This window comes from Carcharodon carcharias, chromosome 15, assembly GCF_017639515.1.
Source record: "Carcharodon carcharias isolate sCarCar2 chromosome 15, sCarCar2.pri, whole genome shotgun sequence".
Lineage (NCBI taxonomy): Eukaryota > Metazoa > Chordata > Chondrichthyes > Lamniformes > Lamnidae > Carcharodon > Carcharodon carcharias.
The window spans coordinates 133393681-133420341 of record NC_054481.1 but is presented as its reverse complement, the minus strand read 5'-3'; the positions used below and the strand labels follow the sequence as shown (position 1 = coordinate 133420341).

Sequence of the window (26661 nt, the reverse complement as noted above, 5' to 3'; positions counted from 1 at the left end):
GTGTCAGTCTGCGATTAACACTGGGGCACTTCAGCCAATAATGGGAAGTTGGTTTAATCAAGATTAAAAATTGGGTCTTATTGAGTCTTTCATGCTCTTGCTGCAAAACCTCCAAACATGCTCTGCACTGGCAATGATTGGCCAGAGGGTGGGGTGCTATGCATAACAGGCATTGAGGAGACTTTAATAATGATAGAGATAAAAACAAAAAACTGCGGATGCTGGAAATCCAAAACAAAAACAGAATTACCTGGAAAAACTCAGCAGGTCTGGCAGCATCAGCGGAGAAGAAAAGAGTTGACGTTTCGAGCCCTCATGACCCTTCAACAGCCGATGCTGCCAGACCTGCTGAGTTTTTCCAGGTAATTCTGTTTTTCTTTATTGAGGAGACTTTGCCACTTTGTGCCTCTCCCCTAGTAATCAGGGAGCTGGTGCACAATAGCACCAACCCTCATAATATGAGCCCCAACAAGTACAACTAGTAACGAGTTCATTATTGTCCTATTAATTAAAAAAGGTACCAATAACCATGACATTGGCGCATGAAGAGATGGCAGTTCTAGTGAATGGAAATGAGCTAAACACGATAATGTAAACAATTAATGACATCAAGTCTGACGGCTCTTTATAAGCTAATTTCTAAAGGTTATTTTGGATATGATATTTTACCATACTTAACAAGGGAAAATTTACATTAAGATTAAATTAAAGCACTATCAATGCCAGCAGCTGATGTGTTGAAGGAATCTGCTTGCGGTCTTTGTATTGTGCAAGTGGGTTCTTCACAAGGCTGACAGATGTACGACTGACAGAAAACAGCAGTCATAGAGTCATAGGGGTCTACAGCACAGGTAAAGGCCCTTCAGCCCATCGAGTCTGTGCTGGTTGAATAAGTACCTAACTATTCTAATCCCATTTTCCAGCACTAGGCCCATAACCTTGGGTGCCCTGGCATCGCAAGTGTACATCTAAATACTTCTTAAATGTTATAAGGATTTCTGCCTCTACCACCCTTTCAGGCAGTGAGTTCCAGATTCCCACCACCCTCTGGGTGAAAAAATTCTTCCTCACATCCTCTCTAAACCCCCTGCCCCTTATATTAAATCTTTGCCTCCCTCCACAAAGGGGAAAAGTTCCTTCCTGTTTACCCTGTCTACGCCCCTCATAATTTTATACACTTCAATCATGTCCCCCCTCAATTTCCTCTGCTCTAGGGAAAATAACCCCAGTCTATCCAATCCCTCCTCATAACTAAAACTCTCCAGCCCAGGCAACATCCTGGTAAATCTCCTCTGCTCTCTCTCTAGTGCAATCACATCCTTTCTATAATGTGGATTCCAGAACTGCTCACAATACTCTAGCTGTGGCCTAACCAACCTCCAGCAGCAATTACACAGATATAGTGTATAACCCAATATAAGACGGCCTTCATGCTCCTAGACACACCAACACATTTGCCTTTGTGCATTACATTTTTGTGTAAAATTTGTGCAAGTTTTAGATGCTAAAAATACATGTTTGAACTAAATTCAAAGTGCTGGTGAAATCTGTGTTAACATTGGGTTGAATTTCTCCGTCGGTGAGCTGGGGGCAGGGCCCACTCGCTGACGTGAAAATGACGCGGGATGACATTGGGCGGAACTCCTGACGTCACCCCGCCCCATTTAAATATTGAGGAAGGTGGGGGCACAGCAAAATCAGCTGTCCACCCGCCGACCTGTCAATGGCCAATTGAGGCCATTGACAAGGTAGTTAAAACAATGAAAGGACCTGCCCGTCCAACATTAAGGTTGTCGGACAGGCCAGGAGCCCCGGCGGCAATTAGAGACAACATGAAACCTCATCCAGCGGCGGGAAAAGGTTGGTTTTAAAAAAGTTAAATAAAGTTTTTGTGCACTTTATTAACATGTCCCATCTCATGTGACATTGTTAATGATTTTTTTTATTTTTCTGTTCTTAAACTTTGAAAACCTTTCAGCGATCTCCCTGAGGCTGCACTTAGCCTCAGGGGGATGCGCGCTCTATCGTGTGTAAGTGTGAAAGAGCGCACTCTCGCATTTGGGGAATCCTCCCCACCCCCTGCCCGCACAGGGAGCACATAGCACTTTCCGCTGGACATCACACTGGGTGGGCTTTAATCGGCCCACCCACCTAAAATGGCGGTGGGGCCCACTTCTCCGGCGGGGATCGGCTCCCTGCCCACCGGAGATTGGGTCAGGCCCGCCCGCCTGACAAGGGCAAAATTCAGCCCATTATCTTTCAACCAGCCTGCCATCTATTACCATAAAAAAAATTAAAATAAGTCATCCTACATTCCCTTCCCAATTCCTCCCTTCTTATTCATCCCATCAATTCCTGATCTAACGCTGCTTAAATTCCTCACTACTGGTTTCCTGCTACAACAGGGATTGAGAATTGGTTGGCAGACGAGAAAGAGAGAGTTGGAATAAATGGGCCAATTCAGAGTAGCAGGTGGTGACTAGTGGGGTACCGCACAGATCAGTGCTTGGGCCCCAGCTATTCACAATATATATCAATGATTTGGATGAGGGAACCAAATGTAATATTTTCAAGTTTGTTGACAACATGAAACTTGGTGGGAATGTGAATGGTGAGGAGGGTATTAAGTGGCTTCAAGGTGATTTTGACAAGTTGAGTGAATGGGCAAATACATGGCAGATGCAGTATAATGTGGATAAGTGTGAAGTTATCCACTTAGGTAGGAAAAACAGAATGGCAGAGTATTATTTAAATGGTGATAGATTGGGACCTGGGTGTCCTTGTACACCAGTCACTGAAAGCAAGCATACAGGTGCAGCAAGCAGTTAAGAAGGCAAATGGTATGTTGGCCTTCATTGCGAGAGGACATGAGTACAGGAGCAAGGATGTCTTACTGCAGCTGTACAGGGCCTTGGTGAGACCACATCTGGAGTATTGTGTGCAGTTTTGGTCTCCTTACTTAAGTAAGGATATACTTGCTATAGAGGGAGCGCAGCGAACGTTCACCAAACTGATTTCTGGGATGGCAAGATTGTTGTATGAGGAGAGATTGGGGTGACTAGGCCTGTATTCATTGGAGTTTAGAAGAATGAGAGGGGACCTCATTGAAACATATAAGATTCTAACAGGGACGAACAAACTGGATGCAGGGATGATGTTTCCTCTGGCTGGGGGGTCTAGAACAAGGGGTCACAGTCTCAGGATACAGGGTGGACCATTTAGGATTGAGATGAGGAGAAACTTCTTCACTCAAAGGGTGGTGAACCTGTGGAATTCTCTACCACAGAGGCTGTGGAGGCCAAGTCACTGAATATATTTAAGAACATAAGAACATAAGAACTAAGAGCAGGAATAGGCAATTCAGCCCCTCGAGCCTGCCCCACCATTCATTACAATCATGGTTGATCTCATTTTGGCCCCAACTCCAATTTCCCACCCTCTCCCCATAACCTTTCAACCCATTACTAATTAAAAATCTGTCTATCTCCTCCTTAAATTTATTCAGCGTCCCGGCATCCACTGCACTCTGAGGTAGTGAATTCCACAGATTCATGACCCTTTGAGAAAAGTAATTCCTCCTCATCTCTGATTTAAATCTCCAACCCTTTAGCCTAAAACTATGGCCTCTCATTCTAGAATGTCCCACAAGGGGAAACATCCACTCCACGTCTACTTTGTCTATCCCCTTTAGCATCTTATATACCTCAATTAGATCTCCTCTCATCCTTCTAAACTCTAGCGAGTATAGGCCTAAACTGCTCAATCCCTCCTCATAAGACAAGACCCGCATCTCTGGAATCAATCTAGTGAATCTCCTCTGAACCGCCTCCAATGCAACTACATCCTTCCTCAAGTAAGGGGACCAAAACTGTGCACAGTACTCCAGGTGCGGTCTCACCAATGCCTTGTACAGTTGCAACAACACTTCCCTATTTTTATACTCTATTTCTTTAGCAATAAATGCCAAAATTCCATTTACCTTCCTTATTACCTGCTGTACCTGCATACTAGCTTTCAGCGATTCATGCACGAGGACACCCAGATCCCTCTGCACTGAAGCATTCTGAAGTTTTTCTCCATTTAAATAAGTCGCCTTTCCCACTTACTTTCCCACCTATTTTGGTGTCATCTGAAAATTTAGCTACAGTACCTTCTATCCCTGAATCCAAGTCATTAATATAGATGGTAAATGGTTGGGGCCCAAGGACCGAACCCTCTGGCACCCCACTAATTACAGCTTGCCATCCAGAAAAAGACCCATTTATCCTGACTCTCTGCTTTCTGTTGGTTAGCCAATCCTCTATCCAAGCTATTATATTACCCCTAACTCCATGTGATCTTATCTTGTGTATTAATCTTAAGGAGGAAATAGATAGATTTCTAGATTGTAAAGGTGTCAAGGGCTATGGGGAGAGAGTGGGAGTATGGCGTTGAGATAGAGGATCAGCCATGATCATGTAGAATGGTGGAGCAGGTTTGAAGGGCCAAATGACCTACTCATGCTCCTATTTTCTATGTTTCAATATTTCTATCTGCAGGTTCTTAAAACCCAACGTGGTGCATATTAATTACTGTTTCTTGATTTGCCTCATCTTCACTCATGGTCTTTTTATCTTTGTTGGTGTCCTGTGTTGCAGGTCTTGACCTTACATAAAATATCCTCAATTTAAAAACAACCTCTTCTGGAATTAACTGGCAATAACTGTTTTATTAAAAAGGACTATACACACCTGGTTCATATTTTCTAATTGCTAATTATGTCATTCCTAAGAATCAGCAGAACTTGTTTATGGTCTGATATTCTGGGAGTATCATAGAGCAGATTGTGGTTCATCAGCAGTTCCCAGGAGTTCTGAATTGGAGGGATTGGGATGTACATTCAAACTCTTCAGTTGGAACAATTTTAATGTCACTGTGGTAAGTGCACAGCCCTTTCAAAGTGCCCTTGGCCCACACAGTTACACAGTGATACTGTTCAATAGGATGCATAGGCCAACTCCTTTTCACTAACACATGAGCAATACACTGCAGAGGCTGGAAATTGAAATAAAAACAGAAAATGCTGGAAACACTCAGTGAGTCTGGTTGCATCTGTGGAACAAGGAACAGAGTTAACATTTCCGATCAATGACCCTTCATCCAAAATAACTGTTCATTTATATCAACACTGTTTGTGGGATCTTGCTCTGTATTCCTACAAGACATGACTATACTGTAAAATTATCCCTTGCTGGTGCAGTACTTTGTCACAGCTGTGAATGCAAAAGGCATCATTTAACTACAAAGATAAAAACAAAAAACTGTGGATACTGGAAATCCAAAACAAATACAGAATTACCTGGAAAAACTCAGCAGGTCTGGCGGAGAAGAAAAGAGTTGACGTTTCGAGTCCTCATGACCCTTCAACAGAACTGATTGAATGTTAGAAGAGGGGTGAATAATGCTACCAGACCTGCTGAGTTTTTCCAGGTAATTCTGTTTTTGTTTTTTATTTAACTACAAGCTCTTCCAATCAGCAGTATGGCTACCATTTTAGGCCACAAGTCAAGCAGCTTGATTGGACAGTAGACAATGTCGCTTTTGCCTCATGTGTGTATGTGGATGTTTCCCAGTCACTGGGTCCAGCAGCCAAAGATCATTCATGACTTTCAGAACAAACTGCACATGCACAAACACTGCTTACATTACAGGACAGACTCCGCAGCGTTAGCGACCAGGATTAGTACAGAAAAGCTTTAAGCAGAAGTGGGTCTGTGATATAATTGTAATGCATACCAGTGATTCTTTAGCCATTTGTTTTAAAGCTGTCCTGTCATTATAGCAGTAGTTTACACAATCATGTGGTGTGGCCTTAATACTGTCATATAGCAAACAGCAGTTTGCACCTTTAACCTAAGTGTAAATGTGCCATTTGTGTGCAGGATGGAAGCTTGCACCCAGTTGCTAACCGCAAAATACGCTCTAGCAGAAAGCCATCTGTGCTGAACAGGTTACCTGTGCATTTGTTATGTCAGGTCATCAATTATGTGTTTACACAAAAACAAAAAATGCTGGAAAAACTCAACAGGTCTGACAGCATCTGTGGAGAAACTGACAGAGTTAACGTTTTGAATCCGTATGACTTTTCAGAGCTCTGGAGAAGAGTCATACAAACTCAAAACTTTGACTCTGTCTTTCTCTCCACAGACACTGTCAGACCTGCTGAGTTTTTCCAGCATTTTTTGTTTTTGTTTCAGATTTCCAGCATCCACAGTATTTTGCCCATATAGCTGGATAAACATCTTTTAAGTATAAGTTGCCCTTTGATATGTGAAATCCTGATGCCATTTATATCATTGTAATATAATGTGCATTTATATGTGTGTGATCTGGTTTTCCCAAACAATATTTTAATATAAAGCAAACATGAATTGTCATCACCTATAATCAGGACCATTAAGATAAGGGGCTTGATTTTAACTATGAACAAACAGATGCTGGTGTTGGGGGGCGGTGGGGTGGATGGGATGTGGGAAAAGGTAGGGCAAACGTACATAATAAGCCATGTAGGAACAGGAAGTTTAATTCCTCAAGTCTGTTCTGTGATTCTATGAGATCATGGCTGATCTGTAACCTAACTCCACATACCCCCTTTGTTCCATGTTCTTTAATGCCTTCAGTTAATAAAAATTTAGCATTCTCAGATTTAAAACTAACAATTGATCTAGCATTGATGCCATTTTCCAAAGAGAGTTCCAAACTGCTACCACACTTTGCATGAAATTCCAGTGCCTATAAACCCAATGTACTCAACTTCTCATCATAGCTCACCCTCTCAGCCCAAGAACCAATTTAGTGAACCTTGGCTCTACTACCTCCAATGCAAGAATATCCTTCTGTTAATGTGGGGACCAAAACAGCCACAGTACTCCAGGTGTGGTCTCAGCAAAGCCCTGTATCATTGCAGCAGGACTTCCTTGTTCTTGTAGTCCATCGTCACTACAGCAACAAGTGCATTCATATAGCACCTTATGTTGGTAAAACATCCCAAAGTGATTCATAGGCTCATAGATGTTTACAGCACAGAAGGAAGCCATTCGTCCACCTGCCGGTCAACAAAGATCTGACTACACTAATCCCATTTTCCAGCCGCTCGGCCCATAGCCCTGGAGGCTATGGCAATGCAAACGAATATCCAAATACTTCTTAAACGTTACGAGAGCTCCTGACTCTCCTGCTATGTGCTTAGCTTGGGCAAAGTTAAAGACAGCACACTGACTCGTATATTGGCATTTCTGGTGTATTTACACAATTCTGGTGTACTTCACTTTGGTGTAAAGTAGTTTTGTCTCCTGTAAACGAAGGCCTGAAATAACTCAAAAGAAAACTAATCGATTTCGACTTGATCTCCTTTCTCTCCACTGAATTGCATTTTAAAAGCTGCAACCTTCCCAGTTTCTTCCGGGTTTATTCCCTTTACCCATCCCTGGGTTGAAATTTCCCTTCTAAACCTGCGACGACCTTCAGCTCTCTCTGAGTGACTGCTTTACATGATGAGAACATTTAAACCTCACCGCTAATGTTAACAGGAAAGAGCCAGATAGAGATTCCAATGAGGGGTTTTGTTTAGCTGCAGAAAGCACACTCGCCAGTGTCATTTCCTGGTATATTAAAGAGTGAGGGGGTGGAGGGTGGGGGTGTTGTAAATGTCACCACAAGGTTGGTGGGGAGCAGCGCCCTGTATAAAGGAGCACTCACTGTGCCCCTGTCTCCCGTCTCTGAAAAGATGCAGCCCGGTCAACTCATTTTCTTCATCTTTCTCTCAAGGGCAGGTCAGTGTTTTAGCAAAGTGACTATTACCGCGCTCACTTGTACATTACAGTTTATTGAGGGATTGTGCGGCCATTGACTTGTGAGGTCTTGGTTGGGTTTATAATAAAACTGGTTAAAATTCGCGGAATTTCAGTCACTAATCTGAATGTTTTCGTTACTCAGGCGCCGCTCCTGACAATATTGTCACACAATCTCCCCCCGCCACAATGTTTGTGGGGCAGAGTGTGGAGATAAAGTGCACACAGACCGGTAGCTGGGATTATATACACTGGTACCAGCAGATACCCGGGGAAAGCTTGAAATTCATCCTGTATATTCAGCAAGCATATGGAGCACAGAAACCATTCACCTCGGAAATTCCCGCCAGGTTCAATGTTTCTCGGCCAGACGTTCGCAACTGCAGTCTGATGATAAACTCGCTCCGTGTGAGTGACAGTGCCGTGTATTTCTGCGCTGCTAGTTTCTCACAGCGGTGCAAACAGGCGTGTGTTCGCACAAAATCACCATTCAGGACCCAGCTCCACCTGAAGCCAGTCTTCTTCAGCCGTGTTTAGGCATTTTCCAGACAGGTCATAAAACTACAGAATCCTACAACCATTTGTTCCATGCTGCCTGACCATTAAACTATGCAATAAATCCCACTCTCCAGCTCTTTCCCCTGTAGTCCTGTAATTTCCACCTTCAAATATTTACTCAATTCGATGTTGATTTTTTAAACTGAATTCGGTTCCACGGTCCATTCAGACCAATATCCCTCATCACCGCCCGCCCTCTTCTGTAAATCACCCGAAATCTGTGTTCTCCGATAAACCACCATTGGAACTGACCTTGTTTATTCTATCAAAATAGTTCGTTAAGCCTATTAAAAAAATCTTGATTTCTTTCAAAATTAGTGGATGTAACAGCGCAATAGTGATCAGCTCTCGGAAATCCAATAAGGGATTGTTCGGAGTCACAAACTGAACCTCTTCTCAGGAGCAAAACACAAAAGCGCCTCTGGCCACCCAGCTGAGTTATTGTGGGGCTCACACACCGGCTGCTTTATTCCGACTGGACAGCATCATTTCACTCTGCTTCCTGCACCCAGCTTGCTGCTCCGGCCCAACCTTGAGCAGAGTCCAAAATATCACACAACACCCCACCCCAAACACCCCCCCCCCACCCCCAAACACCCCAACACCCCCACACACCCCAACACCCCCTACTCCCAAACACCCCCTACCCCCCTCCCCCAAACACCCCAAATACCCCCTACCCCCAAACATCCCAACACTCTCCACTACCAAACATCCCAACACCCCCACCCCCAAACAGCCCAAATACCCCCTACCCCCAAACACCCTCTCCACTCCCAAACACCCCAACACTCTCCACCCCCAAACAACCCAACACGCCCCCACCCACAAACAACCCAACATGCCCCCACCCCCAACCACCCCCCACCCCAAACACCACAACACTCGCCACTACCAAACACCCCAACACTCTCCACCCCCAAACACCCCAACACTCTCCACTACCAAATACCCCCTACCCCCATCCCTAAACACCCCAAATACCCCTTACCCCCAAACACCCCAACACTCTCCACTACCAAACACCCCAACACCCCCACCCCCAAACACCCAAATATCCCCTACCCCCAAACACCCCCTCCACTCCCAAACACCCCAACACTCTCCACTACCAAATACCCCCTACCCCCACCCCTAAACACACCAAATACCCCCTACCCCCAAACACCCCAACACTCTCCACTACCAAACACCCCAACACCCCCACCCCCAAACATCCCAAATATCCCCTACCCCCAAACACCCCCTCCACTCCCAAACACCCCAACACTCTCCACTCCCAAACACCCCCAACACCACCCCCACCCCCAAACAACCCAACACCGCCCCACCCTCAAACACCCCAACACCCTCCACACTCAAACACCCCAGCACCACCCCCACCCCCAACCACCCTCCCACCCCAAACACCCCAACGCCCTCTACTCCCAAACATCCCAGCACCACCCCACCCCCAAACACCCCAACACCCTCCACTCCCAAACACCCCAGCAGCACCCCCACCCCAAACACCCCAACACCCTCCACTCCCAAACACCCCAGCAGCACCCCCACCCCAAACACCCCCCACCCCAAACACCCCCTCCACTCCCAAACACCCCAACACCCTCCACTCCGAAACACCCCAGCAGCACCCCCACCCCAAACACCCCCCACCCCAAACACCCCCTCCACTCCCAAACGCCCCAACACCCTCCACTCCCAAACACCCCACCCCCACCCCCAAACAACCCCACCCCCAAATACCCCCAAACACCCCCAAACGCCCCACCGATCCTGAACTTTTGTTTTATTTTCAAACTGACAGCCACTTCCTCTTTAAGAGCTGCTGCCACTGGATGTTGGACATTCCCGGTATATCCGGCATTGGGAGGGCTGATCATTGATTGAACTCTCCTCGGGGCCTGACATGACCTGCCCCATTATCACTTCCACACCAGTGAGCAGCAGCTTTGGAATTGCACTGATGGAGAAATGACGCTAATCAAATCCCAGTTCCACACACCAACATCCTACCCATTGCCTCCATTACAGGTGTCAAAGCGGGGGGAGCCCTCTCGCTGCTGTTCATGTGGCGAGAGAAATAACAGCCTCAAACCAAGCAATCCCTCTACTTCCAGAGCGACAGAAAGCAGAAAATCAGACACACTTACCTTAGCACCGGAATTTCTCCAATAGTTTCTCTCTTTCCGAGATGTTTGGAATTTCCGAAATTCCATGAGCTGTGGTTGGACTTGGATTTCCTGCTTTTCCTTCCTTTTTACTGGCGAGTTCACGGTGGTTTCAGCTGGTCTCCCATTTCCTACTTTGTGACTGCTTAACGGGTCAGCCTATGCAAAGCGTATCGGCGTCGTTCCTGACCTCACCCAGGTCTGTATCTTGTTATGAGTGCTTTAGAGTGGTGGCATTTTGCACAATTGTGCCGCTAAATTAGGAGTCACCAGTACAAGAGGAAATAAAACCATTCTGTGCAAATCTGCACTAGGATATCTGTACAGAAATTAATGAGCTACAGAAAATAATTCTGTCCTGTAACCAAATAATGACTGGTAACCATACGACACTAACACAGAATCGCTGACTCATTACGACACAGAAGGAGGCCATTCGGCCCATCAATTCCATGGGGCACTCTGTACAGCCATTCAGTCCCACCCCGCTCTACCCCCCACCCCGGGGCCTGCGGTTTATTCCCCCTCTTGCCCGCCCAATTTCCTTTTCAAGTCATTCGTCAACTCTGTTTCCGCCATCCTGCTTAGGCAGTCAGTTCCAGATCATTACCACTCGCTGCATAAAAACTTCTTCCCCACATCCTTCTGCAGCTCTTCTCCAAACCATAAATCTGTGGCCCTGGTCCTTGTACCGTCAGCTGCGGGAAAGGGTCTCTGCCCAAGTGTGCAATGCACTGAGATCACTGTTAAACCTGAGACTCTCAGACAGGTTGTTACAGCAGGGCTGTATCTTTACTTGGAAAGGCTGCGTCTTCAGGGCTTGAGACGGTTACGTTCTAAATACAGAACAATTTATGGTGCAAATTCAAATACCATTTTCATAAATCAGCCTTTTTTCTAAAATCACGGAGGTGACTTTCAAAGGTTTGGATAAAGCAGAGGGACTGACCATTGAAACAAAGGGCGACTATTTCAGTCCTTCCAATACATATTTTGACAATAACCTAAGAGCGCTGCCCATGCTCGGGCATCTCTACATTTCGTTGGCTACCACTCAGAACGCTGTGTCTACGCGGTAAGGCTCAAATTCAGGAAGCTAGCGAGGTCAATCTATGCAGATTTAATCTAGACACACATTGCTGACAGTTAATGCGCTGCTCCAAATGAGACTCGAGCAATGAGGAAGGTATTGCAGGTGCCCGCAGCGCACCATAATGTTGCACTACCTGGAGCGTCTTCACCTCTAGAGCAGTGTGATGGCTCCAGGAGTTCGGTTGCAGTTGTCATTTTGTCACGGGTACGTCAGGCCGATTATAGAGAGGCCCCAGGGCAGCTGATGTCGCGGTGGCTGCTGTGAATTTGTCATCTTTCTACAGCGCCTTCATACTACAAACGCTGAGCGGAGGTGATCCGGGAAGATCCGAGCTGCAAGAACGAAGATATTATTTCTGGCACATCAAATATCATGAAATTGATATTTATTAAATGTTTGGTTCTAGTACATTTGTTAATTCCCGGTTTATTAGTTATACAACACACCACAGAATCAGTTCGTCCAGGGATTATTAACCATGTCGGCGACTGGATTTACAGCAAAGTGTATATTCCAGTACATATTACACATATTAAACACAAATTACACATATACACATATTATAAACAAATTACACATATTATACACATATTATACACAAATTATACATATTATACACAAATTACAGATATTATACACAAATTACACATTATACACATATTATACACAAATGACACATATTATACACAAATTACATATATACACATATTACATATATTATAAACATATTACACACATTTAATAACATTTTATACACGCATTACACATATACACATGTTACAAATATTATGTACACAGTGGGGAGGCGGTGACGTAATGGTACTGTCACTGGGCTGGTAATCCAGAGACCCCGGGTAAGCCTCTGGCCAATCCCGCCACGGCAGATAGTGGAATTCGAATTCAATAAAAAAAATCTGGGATTAAAAGCCTAACGGTGACCATGAATCGATTGTGGTTAAAAACCCATCTGGGTGAATAATGTCCTTTAGGGGAACCTGCCCTCCCTACCTGGTCTGGTCTACATGTGACAAAGGCAATGAATGCTGCCCCCCTACCCCCACCCCCTCCCCCACCCCCTCCCCCTCCCACACACATTCCATGAACGAATAAAACAAATTATTCACTCACAGACAAGCAGGAAATCGGAAAGGGTGTAGGTGTGAGCCCTAAGTGACGTTCAACTTGCTCGATGTAAAATACTCCACTGTTGAAATATATGAACACATTAAGTGCAGTTAACCGCGCTCCATTTGTCGGATTCTCTATCTATCCGGCTGCAGGGTCTCCAGTCACTGTCTGACCATGCGGTCAATGTGAATTCTCTTGCTGCTGCTCCTGACTGCTTCACGTAAGGTTTTCGAATATTTATGTCAGAAGAACCGATTCTGAATTTTTACATGTGAAATAAAACAAGTTTGCGGAACACCTAACGAAATTGCTCCATTCTGTCCATGTATAATTTGTGTTGTTGCCAATCTACAGTGAATAAAACTATCTGAAATGCTCCCAGGTGCAGTTGCTGGCAATTCGGCCACACAGTCTCCTCTTGTTACTGGAATCCTCGGGCAGAATGTGGAAATCAGCTGCCTTCAAACGAGTGCTTGGGATTATATCTATTGGTACAAACAGGCTCCAGAAACCCTGCAGTTCACTCTGTTTTCTCACTATGATAGTGCAATCAGTAGACATTACACTACAGATATCCCCGACCGCTTCAACCTCTCCAGATCCGACTTGCGTGAGTGTAAACTGAGCATCTACACGGTTCAGCTAAGTGACAGTGCCGAATATTTTTGTGCAGCTGTGTCGGGCACAACACCGCGGACTCGGGTACTCCTCTGTCAAAAACCAGCCATTCGCTCCTTCCTGCGTTCTGTTGTGTGTTCTATATTCGCTCCTTGTTAACTAATCTGGAATTATTCAGTTTTCCAACAATGCGTTAAACCAATCAATGTAACTGGGAAAATGAAGTCCCTAATTCTTGGAAAGAAGGAGTTGGAAATGTTTTATCTGAAGAATTAAATGGACTGAATGGCCTTTCAGTCTTCCTACCTTATATAAAGAGGCCTGACAGAGTCAGGCACAAAGTTTATCTCTTATTGAAATACGACTGAGATACCTTGGTCTCTGTTCATCATCTGGGTCCCAATAACTGTACATGTCCGATTGCACCACAACGTAAAGTGAGTCTATGTCTAAGAGACTCTCGGCTCTTAGTTACTTAAAGAATACGTGGCATATTTATAACACACACGTATATAATATACAACCGCTCTAATATATATATATATCACAGTGTTAGATGTGGCGCAGCTCTGAAGCAGGGTCATACAGACTCGAAACGTTAACTCTGTTTCTCTCTCCACAGATGCTGCCAGACCTGCTGAGTTTTTCCAGCATTTTCTGTTTATATTTCAGCTGTGACAAAGTCTAAGTCCAATCGCCATTCCAGAGCCACAAGCACCAAATCTCATGAAGGAGTCCTGAATGGTGGTGGGCAATTAAAAAACTAATTAGAACAGGAGGCTCCAAGCACATTAGCTAGCCAAGCTGTTCCAGTACAGCTACAACCCAGCCTTGTGGAAAATTACCCAGATATGTCCCCTGTACACAAAATCAAAACAAATCTAACCCAGCCAATTACCATTCCATTAGTCTATATTTGATCATTAGCAAGGTGATGGAGATGATGTTGTTGAGAGTTATCAAGCAGCACATACTCAGCAATAATCTTTTCACCAATGTTCAGTTCAGGTTCCACCAGAGCCACTCAGCTCCTGACCTCATTGCATTTTTGGTCCAAACAAGAGTAAAACTCCAGAATTGAGGGGAGAGTGACTGCTCTTGGGCATCAAAGAAGCATTTGACTGAGTGTGGCATCAAGGAGCCCTGGCAAAACTGGAGTCAATGGGAATGGGGGTGGTGGTGGGGGGGGGGGGGGGTGGTGGGTGCAATTTCCACTGGTTGGCGTCACACCTAGCACAAGGGAAGTGATTGTGGCTATCTCATCCTCGTGTGTTGTTCCCACAACAACACCTTCCAAACCTCAGATCTCTACTATCTAGAAGGACAGGGGCAGCAGACAAATGGGAACACCACCACCTGCAAGTTCCCCTCCAAGCCACTCACCATCCTGACTTGGAAATATATCGCCGTTCCTTAACTGTCACTGGGTAAAAATCCTGGAACTCCCTCCCTAACAGCACTGTGGGTGTACCTACACCACATGGACTGCAGCAGTTCAAGAAGGCGGCTTCTCCTTCTCAAGGGCAACTAGGGATGAACAATAAATGCTGGCCTTTCCAGCAATGTTCACATCCCAAAAATTAATTTTTAAAAAATAAAATCTAGGATAAAACTTCAGTGCAATACTGAGAGTGTGCTGCACGGTCAGTGGTGCTGTCCTTTGGCTGAAATGTTAAACAAAAGTCCAGTCAACCCTTTCAGATGGAGGCAAAAACCCCAAGGGACTATATAGAAGAAGAGCAGTGGAGTTCCTAACCATTAGTTATCCCTCAGCCAACATCGCTAAAGCAGATTACCTGGGAATGGTTACTTTGCTCTTTCTGAAATTTGTCCTGATTGCAAATTAGTTGTAGTGTTTCTCTACATTGCAACAATAACTAGACTTCCAAAGCATTCCATTATTGTAAAGCATTTTGGGATATTCCGAAATTCTGAAATGCATTTTTTTAAATGCAAGTTGTTTTTCTTTCTGTCATCTCAGGTATTTCAAAAGTAAATCTTAGAGCAGAGAGGATTTTACCCACATGTTAAAGTTTATGTAGAACCATTAGCAAAATCTATTCCAAAATACAGCTCAATTTATATAAAAGAACATTCACCTAAACTCCGAAACTACTGAGGATAGATATCAGTCAATATGTATAAGAGGAAATAACAGCAAAAAATGTTGGAAATACTCAGCAGGTCTGGCAGCACCTGTGAAGAGAGAAAGAGAGTTAATGCTTCAGCCAATTTCAGAACTGGAAAAAGTAAGATATTCAGCATGTTTTAAAACAAGTGCAGGAGCAGGGAAAGGGGGGAGGAGAAAAGGGAGAAACAAACAAAAGGGAACGTCAGTGATAAGGTGGAAGGTAGGACTGGTTAAATGACAAAAGGGTTGGTAGAAGGGGGAAGAGGTAATGGGAAAGCGAGTAATTCACCAAATGGGCAGCCAAGGCCACAGGCACAGGCAATATACCAGAAGAATTATTTAGCATGGGAGGGGAATCAGTAGTGGACAGGATGTATAGAAAATAGATCTGTGGGAGATTGGTGGTTGGCAGGAGGAATGTACTGGGTTGATTCTCCCTTCTACTCTTCGAAAGAAAAGTGACCTGAAACAGTGCACAGATTATAGAACAATCACTTTGATCTCCCACACTAGTAAAATCTTGCTCAGCGTCATCCTGGAAGGAATCCAGAAAATGACGGGGAGTGACATTACTGATGAGCAAGCTGGATTTCAACATGGAAGAAAAACCAGAGATCAAGTCATTAATCTTAGAATCGTAATGCACAAAGCCCAAGAATATCAGCAGCCAATATACACGAGCATCATTGATTTTGAGAAGGCATTCGATTCAATATCATACAAGAAACTTTAGTTGACTATGTTAGACATGGGACACCCACCACATTTCATCGAATTGCTAGCCAAGCTGTATGGTAAGTAATGAGCTAGAGTCAGAGTTGCCGGCACCATCTCAGAACGATTCACTGTCAGATAGAGTGTTAGACAGGGGAGTGTCCTCTCAGCGTATTTATTCAACATCTTGGCAGAAATGGTTGAGAGAGACACCTAATGGATATAAAGGTGGGATACTGATTGATGGACAGCAAGTTTCAAAACTTCAATGTGCTGATGTCATTATTCAGCTCGCTAACTCAGCGGAAGAACCTCAGGAGTTGGTGGGTCATCTTGATCAAGTTAACCAGAAATACAGTCTCAACAATATCAACAAGACAAAGGTAATGGCGGTCTGTGGAAAGATCTGCAAGGTTCTGATTAACACAGTTCAAATTGAACAGGATGATACCTTCCACTACCTTGGGTCACTCATCCCAGAAGATACAAAGTCTACCAAAGAAATTCAGGCTGGACTGAACAAGGATCATAGGGTTGTGAACTCACTGAAAAAAGGATGGAGTAGCCACAGCATTTCAATTGCAATGAAAATTTACCTTCTGAAAGCCCTTGTGTGGCCAGCGACAATGTATGGCTGCGAAAGCGGGATCATCAGAAAGAGTGATGAGGCTGGAGTAAGATCATTTGGAATGAAAGGGCTCAGGTGGATATTACATGTGCCAAGTTGACAAATGAGTGGGTGCTGAGAAAGCTGGTGTGAGGGGAAACTTGTTGAGGCAGTGATATCAGGGAAGCTCACATTGTTTGGACATGGGGTGTGAATAGGAGAGGAGTGTTTGGAAAAAGAGGTAATGCAAGGAAAAGAGACATCCAGAAAATGTGCACGAGGAAGACCCAAGATGGTGTGGATAGGTAATATCAGAATGTGGAGTGGCATCCCTATGGGACTGGCAATGAGGGCAGCACAGAATAGAAATCAGTGGAGAAAGATTGTCCTTAGTGCAGTCAACCCTCGGAATGAGGATGGATGAAAGGCAAAGACAAAACAATGGGACAAGCAAAGGTACAAAAGATGGGTCTGGACTAGAGGGACTGAAAATGATATAAGTAGATAATTACCAACAACTGCTGTCCCTAGAAATAGTGTGAGCAGTGGTTATAATCCACAATTGTTGAGCTCAATTTCAATTACAAAATTCTTCAAGTTCAAGAGATTTTACTGACACCAAGAATTGGCATTTCTGGTGCACTTACACAAGTTTAACATTGGTGTACAGCAGTTTTTAATTTGGCACAGATGCTAAACTTGTGTCATGTAAATGATAAGCTGTGAAGGCCTGAAATACCCCAAGGCAAAGCTAATAAATCTGAACTAGATCCCTTTCATGTCACTGAATGGGATGTCCAGCTCTTTATCTTACTGGGTGCAGGTCAATGGGACTAGTGGAATAATATTTCAGCACAGACTAGAAGGGCCGAATGGCTTGTTTTTCTGTGCTATAGTATTCTATGGTTCTATGGTTCTATCCTGAACCCTTCCTTATCTATTCTCAAATCTAATTAGTTTGTGGTCATTATTTCTCAAATGTTCTCCTATCTTCAAGTTACTTATTGTTTTGCTTTGAGTTCCAGAATTAGATGATGCATATGTTTCTCCATTGCCGTTATGAATATTTCGAGAAACTTTCTGGCTCCACTCTAAAATTTCCCCTTTAATGTAGCTGCAGGAGATGCACCATAAGATGGTGGCCCCACTTAAGCTAAAAACCACCCTTCAGTAATAAAACAGATGCAATCCAGGACAAAGCAGCCACTTGATTTTCACCCCACCCACAAACATTCACTCCCTCCACCGATGCACAGTAGCAGCAGCGTGTAACACCTACAAAATGCAGCAGGAATTCACCAAGGCTCTTTTGACAGCACCTTCCAAACCCACAGCTGCTCCCATCTAGAAGGACAAGGGCAGCAGATAGATGGGAACACCACCACCTGGAAGTTCCCCTCCAAGTCACTCACCATCCTGACTTGGAAATATATCGCTGGCCCTTCACTGTCACTGGGTCAAAATCCTGGAACTCCCTCCGTAACAGCACTGTGGGTGTGCCTACACCATGTGGACTGCAGAAGTTCAAGAAGACAGCACACCATCACCTTCTCAAGGGCAATTAGGGATGGGCAATAAATACTGGCCTAGCCAGTGATGCCCACATCCCACGAATGAATAAAAAAAGAATCTGCATGAAGTTGGGCTATCAATCTGATCAGTCACCCATCTCCTTCAGGTCTGGCTAAAACTAATGGAAAGATTTATTAGAATTAAGGGGAGAGGAAATGTGCTTCTTTCTTGTGTACACATTCCTCATGGTTCACACTGAGTATCGCACAATTTAAAGTTGGGAATTTCTGCCCCTTTGAGGAGACACCATTTCAAGTTTTGTACGCAGCTCTTGCCCTTTTGCATGTACTCTCAATTGTGCAAGAACAGCATGGGATGCGCTTTATGATCAGTGAAGATGAGAGCTGAGGAAGAGAAAACAGATCCTGCAATTTCTGTTAGTTCTTCAGTTGTTAGGTGGTTTCTCAGTGGAGTCAGGAGCAATTTTCAAAAATGTGTATTTCACTTCCAATCATCACTGGTTTGGAGAAATACATTCACTATTTTTCCCTTTCAGGAACAACACTCAATTAAATCAAGTTATGCTTTTGTTTTTCCATCCTGTATTATAGAGTTTGTTCTAAATGTATGCCAAATATCTGGAAGACATTGACCACAGACACCCATATGCACTGTAGCTTCAATTGTCAATGAAGTCAAATTGTTGAGGGCACAAGTATGATTCTATGATTCTTTTATAAAAGGATATGTTGGGGCGAGGGGAGAAAAGCTATGAAGTGAGATTGAGTAGCTAGCTCGGACTATGTTAGTATGAGCAGGGCCTCGGTTTTCTTTTTGAGGTGAAGTTGCAATGTTATTTTTATTTTTGAGGGATAATGTTTGCACAGTGTTCAGCTTCACTCCCAAATCATCATATCATGAAGTAGTCTATGCTCACATGCAACTAAATATAGACAAGATTCAGGCTTAGGCTGAAAAGTGGCAAATAACATTCATCACACAGGTGTCTGACCATCTCCAACAGAGAGTCTAAGAGTCTAAGCCTTAACAAGAAACTTTTCCTCTTCCTTTCAGGTGTTAAGGAAACCAAGCTCCAGCAACTTATTGATATCAACACCCATTCAGGACCCTCCACTCCTTCCCATCTCTCTGAACCCATCCCTTCTTCTAATCCCAGCCCTTGCCATGTATTCACCATACCCCTTGATCTTCCCCTCTCTGATGCTGAATGTTCAGTACTCAGCAAAGGACTCAGTTTCAGACCTTTATGCCCTCATCTCAATGAATTTTGGCCTCCACACGATGCTGAACTCGTCTTCCGCCACATTCGCCTCCGGGCTCATTTCTTTGGGCAGGAGTCCTCTACCCGTTCCACGGATCCTTTCACCTGCCTCCAATATTCTCCCTCCACCTGGACCCCTCCCTCTGGATTCTTACCTGTTCTTGATCTTTTCATTGGAACTGTCAGCGTGACATCGGCTGTCACAATTTCTCTGCTCCTCTCAACCGCTCTAACCTGTCTCTCTCTGAACTTGCTGCATTCCATTCTCTTAGGTCCAACCCTGACTTTGTTATCAAACCTGGTCACAAGGGTGGTGCTGTTGTTATCTGGCGCACTGACCTCTACATTACAGAGACTAAGCGCCAACTCGCAGACACTTCTTCCTACCTCCACCTGGACCATGACCCCACCACTGAACATCAAGCCATTGTTTCCAGGACTGTCACTGACCACATCTCCTCTGGCGATCTTCCCTCCACAGCTTCCAACCTCATAGTCTCCCAACCCCAGGACAGCCCACTTCTACTTCCTTCCCAAAATCTACAAACAGGACTGATCACGTAAGCCTGTTCCTGCCATGGAACTAATGTCTTCTTATCCTGACTCAGTTCTCTCTCCCCTTGTCCAGTCTCTTCCCACCTATATCCACGATTCCTCTGATGCCCTACAGCATATCAACAATTTCTAGTTCTCTGGCCCCAACCGCCTCCACCTCACCATGGACGTCCAATCTCTCTACACCTCCATCCCCCACCAGGATGGTCTGAGGGCTCTCCACTTCTTCCTCGAACAGAGGCCCGAAAAATCCCAATCCACCACTACTCTCGTCCATCTGGCTAAACTTGTTCTCTCACTGAATAATTTCTCCTTAGACTCCTCTCACTTCCTCTAACTAAAAGGTGTGGCTATGGGTACCAGCATGTCTGTCTCTTTATGAGGTATGTGGAACATTCCTTGTTCCAGTCCGACTCAGGCCCCCTCCTACAACTCTTTCTTTGGCATATGGATGGCTGTTTCGGTGCCACTTCTGCTCTCGTCTAGACCTGGAATTTTTTTTATCAATTTTGCTTCCAATTTTCATCCCTCTATCACCTTCACATGGTCCATTTCACCCCTTCCCCTCCCTCCCAGAACCATGATAGGGCCCTCCTTGTCCTCACTTTTCACTCCACCAATCTCCACATTCAAAGGGTCATCCTCCGCCATTTCCGCCAATTCCAGCATGATGCCACCACCAAACACATCTTACCCTCACCCACCCTGTCAGCAATCCCTTGGGACTGTTCCCTCCGGGACACCCCGGTCCACTCCTCCATCAGCCCCTACACTTCATTCCCTTCCCGAGGCACCTTCCCATGCAATTGCAGAAGGTGCAACACCTGCCCCTTTACTCCTCCCTCCTCACCGTTCAAGGGTCCAAACACTCCTTTCAGGTGAAGCAGCATTTCACTTGCACTTCCTTCAATTTAGTCTACAGCATTTGCTGCTCCCAATGCGGTTTCCTCTACGTTGGAGAGACCAAATGCTGACTGGGTGACCGCTTTGCAGAACACCTTCAGTCTGTCTGCAAGCATGACTCAGATCTCCCTGTCGCTGGCCATTTCAACACACCACCCTGCTCTCATGCCCACATGTCCATCCTTGGCCTGCTGCATTGTTCCAGTGAAGCTCAACGCAAACTGGAGGAACAGCACCTCATCTTCCGACTACGCACTTTTCAGCCTTCCGGACTGAATATTGAGTTCAACAACTTTAGACCATGAACTCTCTCCCCCATGCTCACCTTTTTTAATCCCTTTTTTCTACATTCATTTTTATCTTTTATCTACATTTATTTATTTATTTTTTATTCATTTATCCGTGGTTTCATCCCCTTTTCTATCCCCCCTTCTCTCTCATTTTCTATCCTTTTTATCCCCACCACCGCCCCCTCCCCCCCACCCCATCCCCTACAGGGCCACCTGTTACTTGCTCCATGTTTCACACAATGCTACACTTGTTCTGCTATTATCACGTTCTGCTTTCTTACCTTTATGCCACTATCAGCACCTTTTTTCAGCTCTTATCACTACCATTAACACTATCTTCATCCTTTAGTTCATGACATTTTTGTCAATCTTTCTTTTGTCCCCACCTATCGCAGGCCGCCTATCCAGCTCCACCTGCTCCACACACCCGCCCCCCCCCCCCTTAACAGTATAAAATCCATCACATTTCCACTTCTCTTCAGCTCTGAAGAAGGGTCACACGGACTCAAAATGTTAACTCTGTTTCTCTCCCCGCAGATGCTGTTAGGCCTGCTGAGTTTTTCCAGCATTTTCTGTTTTTGTTTCAGATTTCCAGTATCTGCAGTATTTTGATTTTATTATAGGAGAGTCTAAGCATCTCAAAGGCATTACCATTGCAGAATGCCCCACCATCAACATCTTTGGGGTCACTATTGACCAGAAACTTAACTGGACTAATCATATAGATAATGTGGCTGCAAGTGCAGGTCAGAAGTTAGGTATTTTGTGGCAAGTAACTCAGCTCCTGACTCCTCAAAGCCTGTCCACCATCCACAAGGCACAAGCCAGGAGTGTGATGGAATTCTCTCCACTTGCCTGGATGAGTGCAGCTCCCACAACACTCAAGGAACTGGACAAGATGAAGATTCAAAATGAAGCAGTTTGCTTGCTTGGCACCCCATCCATCACCTTAAACATTCAATCCCTCAATTACCAGTGCACCATGTCTGTAATATGTGTCAACTACAAAATGCACTGCAACAACTCACAGAGGCTTCTTTGACAGCATCATCCAAATATACAACCCCTATGATCCAGAAGATACAAAGATACATGGGAACACCAACACCTGCAAGTTCTATCCAATGTCAACTATCACCCTGCTTTGTACATATATCACTGCTTTTTCATTGTCGTTTCTGCAAAATCTTAAAATTCCATACCTAACAGCACTGTGGGTGTACCTTCACTACATGGATCATAATGGTTCAAAAAGGCAGCTCACCACCACCTTCTCAAGGGCACCTAGGGATGGGTAATAAATCCTGCATTACCCACATCTCAGCAGCAAGTGAAGAGCAACCAAAATGGTCCCAAATTCAGAAAGAGGAAGTATTGGAAAAACTGGAAAAGATTACAATCTAGAGATAGGAAGAAAATCGAAAAGGGAGATTGCAATGGTACTGACATAATAAAGTCAGATAATCATTTAAAATAAGTCAGAATAGTGGAGGTAAAGGCCAGAAACTCCACTGATGAAGAGTAAACTTTTATATTTACCAGGAAAACATGTTTTTGATTAACTTTCCAAATAAACTGCCAGGTGAGGTACACAGGCAAAGACAGTGCAAAGATTAGTTCGGTGCCCTGACACCACTTTGAGTGTTACCAGAGCAATGAGCTTCCATTGAAAATAACCTTTCTGAGCTGAGTATTTTTAATTCTGTGGGACGGTAGTACCCTAAGGTACAGCAATTCCATCTCCCCCCGCGACATAACTTGTTTCTAAATCATAAAGTTGGCAATTTCCATTAATGTTGTTACAGTGATTAGATGAACTAATGCTTCAGCTGGAGTGACAACTAATGAATCTATTTGGTATGTTTCCCTATCACAAACATTCACTGAACAATCGATCATGTTAACTATATCCGAAATGCTGGCTTTTGTCAGGGACATTGCGAATACATTGGGTGAAGATTCTGAGGAACAAGGTGGAAAATCAGGAAGGACGAATTGGAATCCCGCGGGTAATCTCCAACATTTGCCTTCATTTGTTCCTTGATTTCAACTGAGCATCTGAACACTCGGTCCCCACGGAAAGTTTGGAGGGCGAGTCTATAGTTACCGAGTGTTTGAGGGGTCAAAGCAGATTCACCACAACCACACCATTAAATTTCCCAAACAAAAACAAAAATTGCTAGAAAAACTCAGCAGGTCTGACAGCATCTGTGGAAAGCAAGACAGAGTTAACATTTCGACTCCTTATGACTCTTCCATTTCCCAACTCTCCACAATGATCTCCTCGCCATGGTACCGATCGGTTATATTGAACCAGGCATTACTTGTATCCTTTACCCAGCTGCTCTTATTCAACTCACTTCGCATGCATAAACACTTACACTTTGCTTATGAAAATAAAATGTTTTTAGCGGACGGCCTTTGATCTTGCCGCGTGAATCGTGTCCGCCCCGACACTATTCTACCGACAGGCTCTGCCACAATTCCGGGTTAAATTCCTCTAATATCAGGCTCGACATCCACTTCGGTCTCCTTGCGAATTCCGGGAACCGAGAGGCTGATTAAAGTCCCATCAATTCCTCTCAGTTTCTTCCGGGTTTATTCCCTTTACCCATCCCTGGGTTGAAATTTCCCTTCCAAACCTGGGACCTTCAGATCTCTCTGAGTGACTGCTTTACATGATGAGAACATTTAAACCTCACCGCTAATGTTAACAGGAAAGAGCCAGATAGAGATTCCAATGAGGGGTTTTGTTTAGCTGCAGAAAGCACACTCGCCAGTGTCATTTCCTGGTACATTAAAGAGTGAGGGGGTGGAGGGTGGGGGTGTTATAAATGTCACCACAAGGTTGGTGGGGAGCAGCGCCCTGTATAAAGGAGCACTCACTGTGCCCCTGTCTCCCGTCTCTGAAAAGATGCAGCCCGGTCAACTCATTTTCTTCATCTTTCTCTCAAGGGCAGGTCAGTGTTTTAGCAAAGTGACTATTACCGCGCTCACTTGTACATTACAGTTTATTGAGGGATTGTGCGGCCATTGACTTGTGAGGTCTTGGTTGGGTTTATAATAAAACTGGTTAAAATTCGCGGAATTTCAGTCACTAATCTGAATGTTTTCGTTACTCAGGCGCCGCTCCTGACAATATTGTCACACAATCTCCCCCCGCCACAATGTTTGTGGGGCAGGGTGTGGAGATAAAGTGCACACAGACCAGTAGCTGGGAGAACATGTACTGGTACCAGCAGATACCTGGGGAAAGCTTGAAATTCATCCTGTATATTCAGCAAGCATATGGAGCACAGAAACCATTCACCTCGGAAATTCCCGCCAGGTTCAATGTTTCTCGGCCAGACGTTCGCAACTGCAGTCTGATGATAAACTCGCTCCGTGTGAGTGACAGTGCCGTGTATTTCTGCGCTGCTAGTTTCTCACAGCGGTGCAAACAGGCGTGTGTTCGCACAAAATCACCATTCAGGACCCAGCTCCACCTGAAGCTAGTCTTCTAACCTGGCCAGAGGACATAATCTCAGAATAAGAGGAAGGCCATTTAGGACTGAGATGAAGAGGAATTTCTTCCCTCAGAGAGTGGTGAATCTTTGGAATTCTCAATCCCAAAGGGTTGTGGAAGCTCAATCATTGTGCATGTTCAAGACAGAAATGGGTAGATTTCTGGAGACCAATGACATGGGGGGATATTGGGGAAATGGTGTGAGAGGTAGATGATCAGCCATGATCTGTTTGAATGGCGGAGCAGGCTTGATGGGCCGAATGACCTACTCCTGCTCCTATCTTCCTATGTTCTTCAGTTGGTTGTGTTATTTTCTGCACATTTTATGGTTATAATTTCAAACTTCATAACGTTTTTCCAGAATTGCTAAATGCAATTTAGTGCATTAATATTCAGGCAGCAGTGATCCTAGTACATTGGGTCATTGAGCTCAATCACTGCTGAGTTTGATAGATGTTTGATAGATGAGGAAATTGAGGGTTATGGGGGGGCAGACAGGAAAGTGGAGGTGAGGCCACAATCACATCAATCATGATCCTATCGAATGGTGGAGCAGGCTCAAAGGGCTGAATGGTCTTCTCCTGCTCCTAAATCCTTGGTTCCTACATTCCTAAATAAGGGATGAAAATGGAAGATGCTGGTGAACACTCAGCAAGTGAGCTAGCATCTGGGGAGGCAACAGATGAGTTATTTTGTTAGCAACATTGCAGAGACCACAATTACTTTGACCCTCCCCCCACATACATACTGCAATTAGACTGGACCATTTTATTCTGCTTCCTCCATTCAGGCTCCTCTGATGCCATTCTTCAGTAGTGAACACTGCGATCCGAAAGATCCCCTCTCTTCCCTCTTTGTTACAATCATAGAGTCATTGAGTTCTACAGCACAGAAAAAGACCCTTCAACCTATCAAGTCTATGCTGGTCAAACAAATACCTAACAACTCTAATGCCATTTTCCAACACTAGACCCATTGCCTTGTATGCCATGGCATCATAACTGCACATCCAAATACTTCTTAAATGTTATGAGGGTTTCTACATCTATTACACTTTCAGGCAGTGAGTTCCAGATTCCCACCACCCTCTGGGTGAAAAAATTCTTCCTCACATCCCCTCTAAACCCCCTGACCCTTATATTAAATCTTTGCCTCCCTCCACAAAGGGGAAAAGTTCCTTCCTGTCTACCCTATCTATGCCCCTCATAATTTTAAACACCTCAATCATGTCCCCCCTCGATCTCTTCTGCTCCAAGGAAAATAACCCCAGTCTGTCCAATCTCTCCTCATTGCTAAAACTCTCCAGCCCAGGCAACATTCTGGTAAATCTCCTCTGCACTCTCTCTAGTGCAATCACATCCTTCCTATAATGCAGATTCCAGAACTGTACACAATACTCTAGCTGTGGCCTAACCAGCATTTTGTACAGTTCCAGCATAACCTCCCCACTCTTATATTCTATGCCTCAGCTAATAAAGGAAAGTATCCCATATGCCTTCTTAACCACCTTATCTACCTGTCCTGCTACCTTAAGGGACCAGTGGACATGAACACCAAGGTCCCTCTGATCTTCGGTACTTCCCAGGGTCCTACCATTCATCATGTATTCTCGTGCCTTGTTTGTCCTGCCCGAGTGCATCACCTCTTACTTATCTGGATTAAATTCCATTTGCCACTGACCAACCCATCTGACCAGTCCGTCTGACCAGCCTTAGAGTTGTGGCATTTTGCACAATTCTATAGTGAAGGAAGGAATCACCAGTAC

The 26661-nt window shown here is 44.6% G+C and overlaps 2 gene segments (V, D, J or C); both read left to right on the top strand.

Moving 5' to 3' along the window:
- Window positions 1-7756: 7756 nt before the first annotated feature.
- Window positions 7757-8366, top strand: LOC121288484. The segment is given in 2 exon segments: window positions 7757-7811; window positions 7975-8366. Coding segments are annotated over 2 exon segments (438 nt in total).
- Window positions 8367-24296: 15930 nt separating this feature from the next.
- On the top strand, window positions 24297-24894 carry LOC121288483. The segment is given in 2 exon segments: window positions 24297-24351; window positions 24515-24894. Coding segments are annotated over 2 exon segments (426 nt in total).
- The last annotated feature ends 1767 nt before the right edge of the window (window positions 24895-26661 follow it).